General features: G+C 39.0%; 1 protein-coding gene across 27 annotated transcripts in view; it reads right to left on the bottom strand.

Annotated features, from left to right (window-relative positions):
* Positions 1 to 5333: 5333 nt before the first annotated feature.
* Positions 5334 to 10443, bottom strand: part of LOC124137947 — a 43634-nt gene continuing 38524 nt past the window's right edge. For 16 of the 27 annotated variants that reach the window (XM_048397642.1, XM_048397644.1, XM_046504393.2 and 13 more), the window contains 3 exons: positions 9673 to 9742; positions 7626 to 7772; positions 5334 to 6361 (listed from right to left, as the gene is read on the bottom strand). In XM_048397642.1, coding sequence (XP_048253599.1) covers positions 7662 to 7772; positions 9673 to 9742 — 181 coding nt within the window. In that variant the 3' untranslated portion in view covers positions 5334 to 6361; positions 7626 to 7661. The remainder of the gene's footprint in view (positions 6362 to 7625; positions 7773 to 9672; positions 9743 to 10443) is intronic. The other 11 variants (XM_048397647.1, XM_046504403.2, XM_048397649.1 and 8 more) reach the window with 5 other exon arrangements.

Below are 10443 nucleotides of genomic sequence, written 5' to 3'. Positions count from 1 at the left end.
TAAATTGTTGGCTCTTATAAGAGCCTTTGGAAGCCCACTTTTTTTCAATTTACAATTCCATCTCGGTCTCCCCAAGACGTCCTTCCGCATTCCGTTGTGCTTCTTCTATCTCCACAAGGCTGAACCGGAGGCGCACCATGTCCTTGGCCTTCCTGTCCAGGTACTCCATGTACACGCCCATCATCCCCTCGAGGATGACCTTCCTCAGTCGAAGGTGAAGGACGAACGCTCGCTGACCATTAGTTTTGGCGCTTTCATAGCGGTGGTTCACGTCTTTCATTCTCTGTGACAGAAGAATGACCTGGTCGCGGGCTCGCAGGAACTTTTCTTCGCAGTCGTAGAGGTCGTTTTGTAGCATGTCGCGGGTGAAGGAGTAGACGAGTGCCATGGTGGGAATGAGATGAGGAGGCTGACCTGAAGTATTTATCTGCATCACTTGAAAGGATGCTAATGGCATGTTTAACTTCTACTTTAACTAGCGCTGTGAAACACTCTGTGTCAGCGTGTGACAATGTTTGTTGTGCTGCGCGCATTGTTGCCGTAATTGACGTTAATTGACTACAACTACCAGACAACCGTCTTTAACTAGATAATTAAGATTACGGAACGGATTACCACTATAGCATGTTTTTATACTTAATTAGCGTCAATATAAGTTGATCAAGCGTATATTGTTACGTCCAAGCGGGTAGTCTAAATAACTACCAGGTAGTCTGGTTGAAGCCTGATCGAATTCTGCATAATGCCATAAGCCCCACACCGCCTTTGTCTTTGATAGACGGCTTGTTTAATTAATTAAACACACGTGTTGGCCGAGGGAGTTATATTATATCCACATGTGTTGTCGTGGGTCGGTTTTAAATTGTGTCACCTCAGATGACAGGTTTATTGCAGCAAATTCAACATTATAAAGGTTACCTTTAACCTGTGCAATAATGTCAGTCAATAAATAAATTGCAAGTGATTCCATGTCATTTGATTGTCTAACCAAGCAATTTGCGTTTATGCTTCCATAAACCGAAAAATGGGCCACGCCCTTTCGCGAACTACTGTTTCCTGATTGACTGACAATAGAGTGGGCGGGGCTTGTGTTGCATTACTGCGCTGAACGATGTCACCGATTTCGAATCATATGTGCATTTTATTTGTTACTGAATAAATAAGCAGTCTGTGCAGTTGGTCATTATTTATTTATTTATTTATTTATTTATTTATTTATTTATTTATTTATTTATTTATTTATTTATTTATTTATTTATTTATTTATTTATTTATTTATTTATTTATTTATTTATTTATTTATTTATTTATAGAATTTAGCCTCCATCAACGCAAAAAATATATTAAATTCGATTCTTTATAACACCTGGCGTCATCGCTTATTTTCAGTTATCCATTCATGCATTTTTCAGCGTTATTTTGCCTCTTATGCCCTATGGAATCTGTTTCGACGAATAACCCTGCCTGATTACGCTCTGGCGTTGACGTATTGAATATGTCCGAAATTGAGTAAGCGTGAATATTGGGAAAGCATAACACATATATATCCAAGGTAGCTGTGAATACAATATTTCGTAACTATATTTTAATGATATGCCATGAAGTCATATGCATACATTGTAATAGTTCGCACTTTCTCTGTCTGCCACAATACCTAGGTTAGACTCACCATTGACGTATTTTCAACGCTTGCGCCTATAGATTTAGTTCGAAACAGTCGAAAATTCAACACATCCGGGATAAAATAGTGATAAATTCAGAAAGCATTTGCCCGGGCCGGACTGTGATCTCGACACGACCGGGGCTTCGACACATCCGAGTTCGAGACAACGGAATTCGAGTGTACATAGTGCTTCACTCGATATTATGTAGCCGAGAATGGTTTAAACGTACTCTCTCTCTAACGAATATGAGACGACTTTTCATAGGGACATTTGTTTTCCTGAGTAATGCCTAACAAAGATTTCCACATTAAAGTTAATATCATAGTAATGACAAACAAATGATTGTTTTTAACATGTATTGACAGAAAAGCATCGTTTTTAAACGAACTACTCCGTGAAGAACAAGAAAACGCTTTTTCAAAGATGTTCTGACGAACCTTTATAGCCATAAGTGAAAATGCGTTATTGTGATATTTATGAAAATGATGAATGATACCACTACATAATCAGAAAGAGCAATTCCGCATACTTGCTTATACATGGTTTTTTTAAGGACATGCTTACCCTTTTCGCGAACACCTGGCGTCATCACTAAATTCCAGTGGTCCATTCATATAATTTTCACAGATATTTTGCCTTTTACGCCAAATGGAATTTGTTACGGTGGATAATCGAGACAGACAATTTATATTTACAATAAGGCCTACCTTTAAAGCACTGTAAAAACATATATCAGCTCCAAGTTCGGTTGGTTGAAGGAATAAAAAAAGAAAAAAAGGTATGTCAGAAATGTCATTTTGTAAAAATAATAAAAACACACCCAACATAATAAGGCCCTTTCTTATTCATGAAAGTCAAATGTTTGTTGTCTTCCCGTGTGGGCTCCTTTGATGTTTATGTTGTTGGAAGTGGCACCACATTCAGTGGAAAGGAAAAACACCCGTTCCTTATGTAATTATATTACATATAGGTAAATCTAGTAATTAAAACAGAACCAAGAATATGGTATTTTATCTGTTTTCAAATTTTCTTTCATGGATTTGTTGGCCCTCATAAGGGCCTTTGAAATTAAGAATGAATTAACATGAACTCATGTTTACGAAGAAAGTCTTTGTTCAACTTTTCCGATCTGGTACTTGAGGAGGGCTATTTCTTCAGCCTTCTTCCATGCGTACTCGTAGTACGTGTTCCGTATGCCCTCCGTTACCCTCTGCCGGAGTAGAAGGTTATATCGGAAGGTGGGTCTGCTGTTGGCGATGTCGCGGCGATGTTGTATGTCGTCCAGTCTAGCGTCCAGGAGATATATTTGGTCACATGCGCGGTTGAGTCTGCTTTCAGTCTCGACCAACGCCAATTGCAGCTTCAGCAACGTGAGTGTGGGCATCATAGTAGTAGTTGCTGTTGAAGTCGACGTCGCAAGACAGATGTTGAACATGTGGTTCTCTGTTAGGATTTAGTAAGGAATGACTGTTTTCTGTGTGGTTATATATAGTACCGTGAGCATGAGGTGTCAACCTATATATACTACTCAAAAGAAGTTAAAGAACACCCGAATTCTTCATATGACTATGCCATCTGTCACGGCTGGTGGGTATTGCTAAACACAGCTTTCTAATTGTGGGTGTTCTTTAAATTGTTTTGAGTAGTGTACTACCTGTAGGGTTAATAGTGTAATGTTTAAATGGCAGTTGTCGAACAGAGTTGTCGTTGTCAACGTCGGTGTCCATAAGCTTACGGCGTTGCCGTGTATGACATACGCGAGCACATGATGACAGACTTTATGTCCCTGACCTGGCTTCTAGATCAATACGACCTGTGTTTAGCTTATGTTGTCACTGATACAAGTCTGCACGATTCTGTAATACATGATGTCAAAATACTGGTTTTGCTGCCGTACTAGTAACAATTACTTGATGTTTTGGAATTATTGATTTACATTAGATTCTTGTATAATTTAATTCGTATTTGCCCGAGGATCGCCTTTTTGCACAATCAGCATTGCTGGAAGCTCTCATAAAATCCCCGACCGTCAGTCATGATAACATATCCCCTTTGAGCATGTCACATCAGTTTGATCATTGGGTAGAGTCATGTTTTCAGGTATATCCTGGCACGTCAGCTAGCTTAGTGTCGGAGTGATGCAGGTCTTCGACGTTTACCATCTGGTGAAACCCACGGTATGGTCTGACGAACCAAGTCAGTTCCCGCGATCACAGGATCGTGTCACACCCAAGGGACGAAATAATGCGTCGCCTTAGATAAACTGAGGATCATAATTGGGGATAATATGGGATTCAATCCCACGATGACATTGCCGCAAACTCTTGAATCCCTAAAGATCCAGGGTAATCCGAGACGTATACTACGCGCAGAAGCGTACACCATCTCTTAACGTGGCTGTTGTTTTACGCAGTCTATATCACGGCGGCCTGTAAACAATCAAATGTGGGCCAGACAACTCACTGACAGATATTATGATAATAGCGACAAAACCATTTCTATAATCATAAAAAAATCCCCAAGAAGAGTCCATGGTACCATTCCGACTACATCATATGCATGTGCTTATAAATCACTATCCAATTGGTGTAAGAAGCATATTATTTAATTCTGGATTTTCCTTTGAATGGATCGCACAAGACATCGGTAATGAAAAACTAGCTTTAAATACAAAGATTATTAGATTAAATTCAGCAAAACTGGCATCAACAAGTTTCCTCTTCATACTTTCTCAAGCATTATTCTGGTATCAAATCATTGTTACAACAAGATTTTTTAAAACTGTATTACAAGATAAATCTCCATTAAGAGCTCTTTGTAAATTGAGAATCTTCCATGTCAATAAGTGTCGTAGAACCAAGGGTAGTGATTTTGTAAATTGTATATGTACTAACTGTACCAACCAAGACGAGTTTCATGTTCTTTTTATATGTGAAAAAATAAAACGTGCAGATCAAAGTTTCTATCTAATTTAGGCATTACACCCAAAGACAATCAATTAATGATCAATTTGTTGAATTCCAACAATGAAGATGTTATCAAATCTTTAGCAGTGTATTTAATACATGTGTTCAGACTAAGGTGAAAATATACCATGCTATGTTCAAGATCACGTTGACTTCATGTATGTTAAAACTGAACAGTACTGTGGGCCATATGACCTTTCCGACTGAATAAACTGTCTTTCTGATAACAAGTGTTCGCGAAATGGTGAGCGTATCCTGCTGCACCGGTGACACCCATCACAAACACATGCAAAACTCACGCCGTCGGATACGGTGACACAATCAACCAAATCATAGGGCCTGACCATTTAAATCACATTGTCGTCAAGCGATAGTTTTGTGGGGTCGAATTCTAACAATGGCCCCCACGAGGTTATCTACTTATGATAACTCAAGTAACTCCTCGAAACCCGTGAAAATCCGGATCAGAATTGGTCTTCCGCTTGTTGTAAGAGGCGACTAAATGTATCGTATGGTCAGGCTCGCCGACTTGGTTGATGCATGAATGGTATTCCAATTGCGTAGACCGATGTTCATGATGTCAATCACTAGGTTTCAGGTACAGACCGCCGTTATATAACTGAATATTGCTGAGTGCGGCGTTAACAACAAACAGACAAACAAACAAAAACTCCTTGAAAGGAATAAAGACATGACTCGAATGGCGGGTAGTTTAATGAAGTCTTTAATTACAAGAGCTGTTTCAACAATGGCGCTAGAGGGACCATATATACTTTAACACACAGAACAACACACCGCTCTTAAAGCCTCATAGTCCGTTCTGTACAGCAATGAAAGGACTTGAAAATCTGAAGTAAATATTTTCAAATTTTCTTTAACACTTTTTAGTAAACGCTTTTCAGTCTTTTCAGCACGTTTTCTCCCGTCACTTTGCCAAATATCAGGCGTGGCCACACTCGAACCGAAACTGGTTTGTGAGGCAGTTTGAAGTTTTTGTGAAACCAGTTTGGGCCTCCATATAAACTGGAGCCAGTTCACAGCGATTTAGATTTCCAGACTTGCAAAATGAACCCTCAATGAAGAAGTATATTCCGGTGTGGCCGTTGTCGTTTGTCTTTCCTTTGGGTAGTTATTCTGAGCTGTTACTAATTAATGGTATATATCAATTTATGTACAATGGAAGAAAATATATCGGGGTAAAAATCGTAATGGCAGTGAGGAATATTAAATCACACGTGAATCGGTTTCTTCCCTCGGTTGATTTCCAAACCCTTTTTTATGCCAAGCTGTTGCGAATATAACACTTGTTATAACAACCAAATGCCTTAAATTAGCCTTTAAATAAATATATGCAAATAAATAACAAATATGAAATATCCCTTAATTTTGTCAACAGTTTGGACATACACATATACAGTAAGTGCGCGCTTTATGGCCTCATTTTATACTGTTTCAGCATAAGATTCTGTTTCAGCGTAAGACACTGTTTCAGCAAAAGATGCTGAAATGCGAGCGCAGAGTGAGACGCGTTCAACAAAGTCACCATGAAGCATACGCCGTAACGTGGGATAGTTAAAATATCTGTACCAAAACCGGAAGAAAAGCTTTTCTAATCGAAACAAAATGTACAAAATCTCCAATCGATGCTTCAATGATTGTAACGTCGTCTGGCATACTCCAGGACCAGACACCGACTTGACTGGGATGCCCTACTTCACTCTAATACTTCTTCTGAAAATGGAAGTAAAGACATATAAGAAACATAAAATCGGGGGAAAGCCGTCTGAACATGCTAATTTCTGTATGGTTTTCCATTGCATATAACAAAATCTTTAACAACCGTAATATACTGAGCCCCGTTTCACTTAACGATCATACGTTTTTTGAGTAACGCAACGATCACTTTGTGAATTGGGCCCAATATATGATATTTTTCAGATTTTTTACTGGTGGATACGAAGTGATATTCTTTCCAATATCTTTCAAAGATAATATATACATAGAAAAAATGGTCTCTTATCATTACGATCAAATATTATCAAAGTAATATGGCAATAAGTATAAAAACAGCTTACAAATTATAATCATTCAGAAAGTGAGGAAGTGATTCAAAAAGTTATCTTACTGCAGAAATTTGAAATACTCCACTGATTGGCCACCAGCACGACACGTGACCGCGACACGTGGCCATTACTCGTAACACCAAGGGACCGTCATGCAATGGGAGCACAAACAACAGCGGAACTGTGTCAGTCACCAGGTTAGGATAGATATAAGAACAGGGTGAATAAACGACGCATCAGGTATGAAAGTCACCAATACTTCTTACCGTCGCCTTAATTAATCCGCTTACCTTGACGACAGCTATCATGGCGGCCGTATATCGGAAGTTAAACGTTTGGTGTCAAATGAAAATGGAAGCTTTGGAACTATAATATCGGTTCATACCCAGTGTGTCGTTTGTACATTCGCTTCACTGCATTTTGCCCACTACCAAGCAGCGAAGCAATTTGCAGATTTGTTTTTGAACCACCACTGGATTTGATTCAGTATGTTAGGGTCTTACACGAGGACAATGGCGAGAAACGTATGTAATTTCTGACCAGGGTTTGGGGTTGATGGGTAGCAAATAATTTGAATAGTTCGAATTCGGGAGGTCAGGACCAGGTGAACCAGTTATTGATATTATGAACAACGTCCCACGCCGTCGGGGTACGATAACACTCAATCAACCAAGTCACCAAGCCTGTCCCCCCGATCGATTTGGTCCCCCTTTACGACCAGCAGAGGTTGCTGGGGGACTAGTCTAACCCGGAATCCCCACGGGGTCCTATATCAGTACACAAATACGGATTTGATATCTATCTGTACAGGGGAGCACTCATTGTGCAAAATGTTGCGGGAAACCGGTGGGTGCAAAGGTTTGTATATTTGGAGGGACACCACTGGTAAGGTCTTTTTCACTGCAAGCCCGTCCGTTGCCATGGATACCTACCCTCCCGAGGGGACTAGACACGTGTTGCACGCGACTTTACTCCCGGTCTCTGTAATAGTTGGGCTCGCCTCTGCTCCTACACACTGTGCGCCTCAATCTCCTCCTCAGTTCGGAGACGGGCTGTTTTGGGGGCATACCGTATTGGCTCTGTCAAGGTATAGCACAATATGTGACGTCATATCCTTTTGATGACGTCATAACGTGTTCCAGAAACTCGGAAATCAACTGTCAATGTCAAGGACGTTTATGGAACCCATGCATATTTGTAAAGAATATGTTACAAAAACAAAATCACACCGCTGGTGGAAAGTTGTAAAGGCTTTAAGGAAATATGAGGAAAGTCCTTGAGATGACAGTGGATGACGGCAGTTTTTGTAACCCCTTGTTGTGCCCCAGTTCAGTTCCCTGATTTGTTTGATACTCGTAGATTTAATTGCAGAAAGCTGACGTTAGTGCAAAAAAACTGGGCTGAACTCAAGAAGCAACAACGGTTAAAACAATAAAGAATGTTACTGTAACAGTACTATGTGATGAACTCGTTAGGAAACAGTAGAATATTTAAAGCATTTAACAAAATTGACATGAAACCACAGCATGCAATAAGTTTGATAGATTCCAAACAACGTTTTGATAAATGTACATATTGAAGTTTACTTCTTGTAACGTTGAATATTTAAAAGTTGGTGGAAAGCACAAATGCTAATGTATATATGTGCACTACCCTAGGCGCTAAAACTCTTCAAACGATACATATTTATATTGTTTATATCACAACAGTCAATATATATATATATATATAGTGTAAACTAAAGTGCCACGCCCAACTGCAAACAGGATAGTGTGTATATCATACAATACTTGTCATGGTCGTCAAGATAGGTGTTATCCGGCATACATAACGATAGGCTGGATTTACAATGGACACTGATCTATCCCTCCAGTTTAACTCGGAACCCCTTCCAAATAAATATATATTATTTTATGGGCATCAGTGAAAATGTAAAATGAAAAATATCCCCCAAGTTTGACAATCGTTTTTGTTCCCGGAATATCAAGAATGGGATTTGTTGATGTCATGTTGGGAATCGAACCCGGGGCTCCTGCGTGACCCTGTTATTACCACTTGGGTACCCCACCCCGATATCACGACTAGGAGGTGGTTTTACGTCGAAAGCATCCACCCCTTTGATTTCTATGAGTTGAAAAGAATGTTGTCTTTATTTTCTTTCCTTGGCTACGATGGACAAAATATTTCGACAAAGTTCCAATATTCCTTTAGACTCCTGTTTTATTTGGAAGAATATTAACGCTATTTCCATGACAAGAATTGTTTATTAAGGGGAAGCGTCTACTATGGATATTGGAAATGGTCAAACTGATAGTGGGAATAAAAATAAGGGTATATATCGAAATAAGTATTCGGATTGTGTTCGGTTGTGTGCACCATAAACATATGTGATCTGCGATTTGTTCTTAGAATTAATAGCATAATAAATCTTTGAAAAACTTACGATTAAGTGAAAGGATGTCGCTATCAATTGTTAATCCACACACACAGTTATAGATTCACATGCAGTCCTTACCTCTTCCCAATGCAAATAATCCATATAAATGTATAATGTGTCTAAATTATATATTAAACATTTGTTTACCAATTTGAAAACTGTGAATAAATAAGTATGACAATCTAGACAAAATAACTATGAAAGGTATTTAAAAAAACGTACTCAAAATATTCCAAAATTCGTAATACGGGATGAAAGAAAATCTAAATCTTGGTTGATCGGACGTGTAGATCATTAACGTAACCTTTCACTTACATATTTCAATGAAGCATATTGTGATACAGTGAGACCTCGCTAGTCCGGACCCTGTTACTGCAGTGAACGCTGATGTGTATAAAACTAAGTGTCTTGCTACGTATCAACGATTCGTTAATGTGAAAATCCTGATGATTTCAGAGGGAACGCTCCCGCACGGAATAACGAGGTTTCACAATATTGAGTGTTTAGTGTGCCAGGTTAGTTGAACTAGAAGCAAAACTTACGACCACACGGGGAGGGGGTTTGTATACCGACAGGCGATCGCTGCTGACACTCACCGGGCCCCTGTAAGAACTTAAAAGTCAGAAAAAAATTTAAACATTCTGAAAGCACGATGCACCATTGCCATATGACCTCAACACTGTATGCCGCCGAGAGTTAGGCTTGCTTTCCGCAAAAGCAACGTTTCTTCATGAAACGTTTCGGAAGCTCTCAACATAAGCATAGGTTAAGCACACAGCAAAGGGAAACTAAGAACCGGTTAAGTCACAAAAACACTTGTGCTTAACGGCTGCGCTTACGTGTTTGTTCTAGTTCAAGGTGAGTTGCAAACATATTGATAAGCGCGTTTAAGTCTGCTAGGCGAAACATGAAATACTTGAAAATGTAAACGATAAGTAAAGCAAAGTTTAATCTTATAACAAATTACGATTAATCAACATTTAGTACAGCTTTAACATCGTTAAAGTAGAATCCTTGTGTTAGTAATGTGAACGTGAAGAACGTTTTCTAGTGTGGGTTAGGAATAAAAGTTAACCAAACAATAACGATATTACTAGCCTTGAACTGAAACAAGTGAAAACTAAATGTATAGACTTGCAAAAAGTGTGGAGACTGGTGCGAGAGGTATAGAGAGGAGGTGAAAAATATTCTTTGAACGGAAAAAAGTAAGAGACTACAAGCTACTTACTAAGGCAAAGACTTTCAGAAATTCTCAAAACTTGATTTTATTTGAAATATTTTTTTCCATATAAGCATGCAAGATAAAAACATTT

The sequence above is a fragment of the Haliotis rufescens genome, unplaced genomic scaffold (assembly GCF_023055435.1).
Source record: "Haliotis rufescens isolate VD_foot unplaced genomic scaffold, xgHalRufe1.0.p SCAF_17, whole genome shotgun sequence".
In the NCBI taxonomy this organism is placed as follows: Eukaryota; Metazoa; Mollusca; class Gastropoda; order Lepetellida; family Haliotidae; genus Haliotis; species Haliotis rufescens.
Note: the sequence above shows the minus strand (reverse complement) of the source record. Positions and strands in the feature narration are given on the sequence as shown.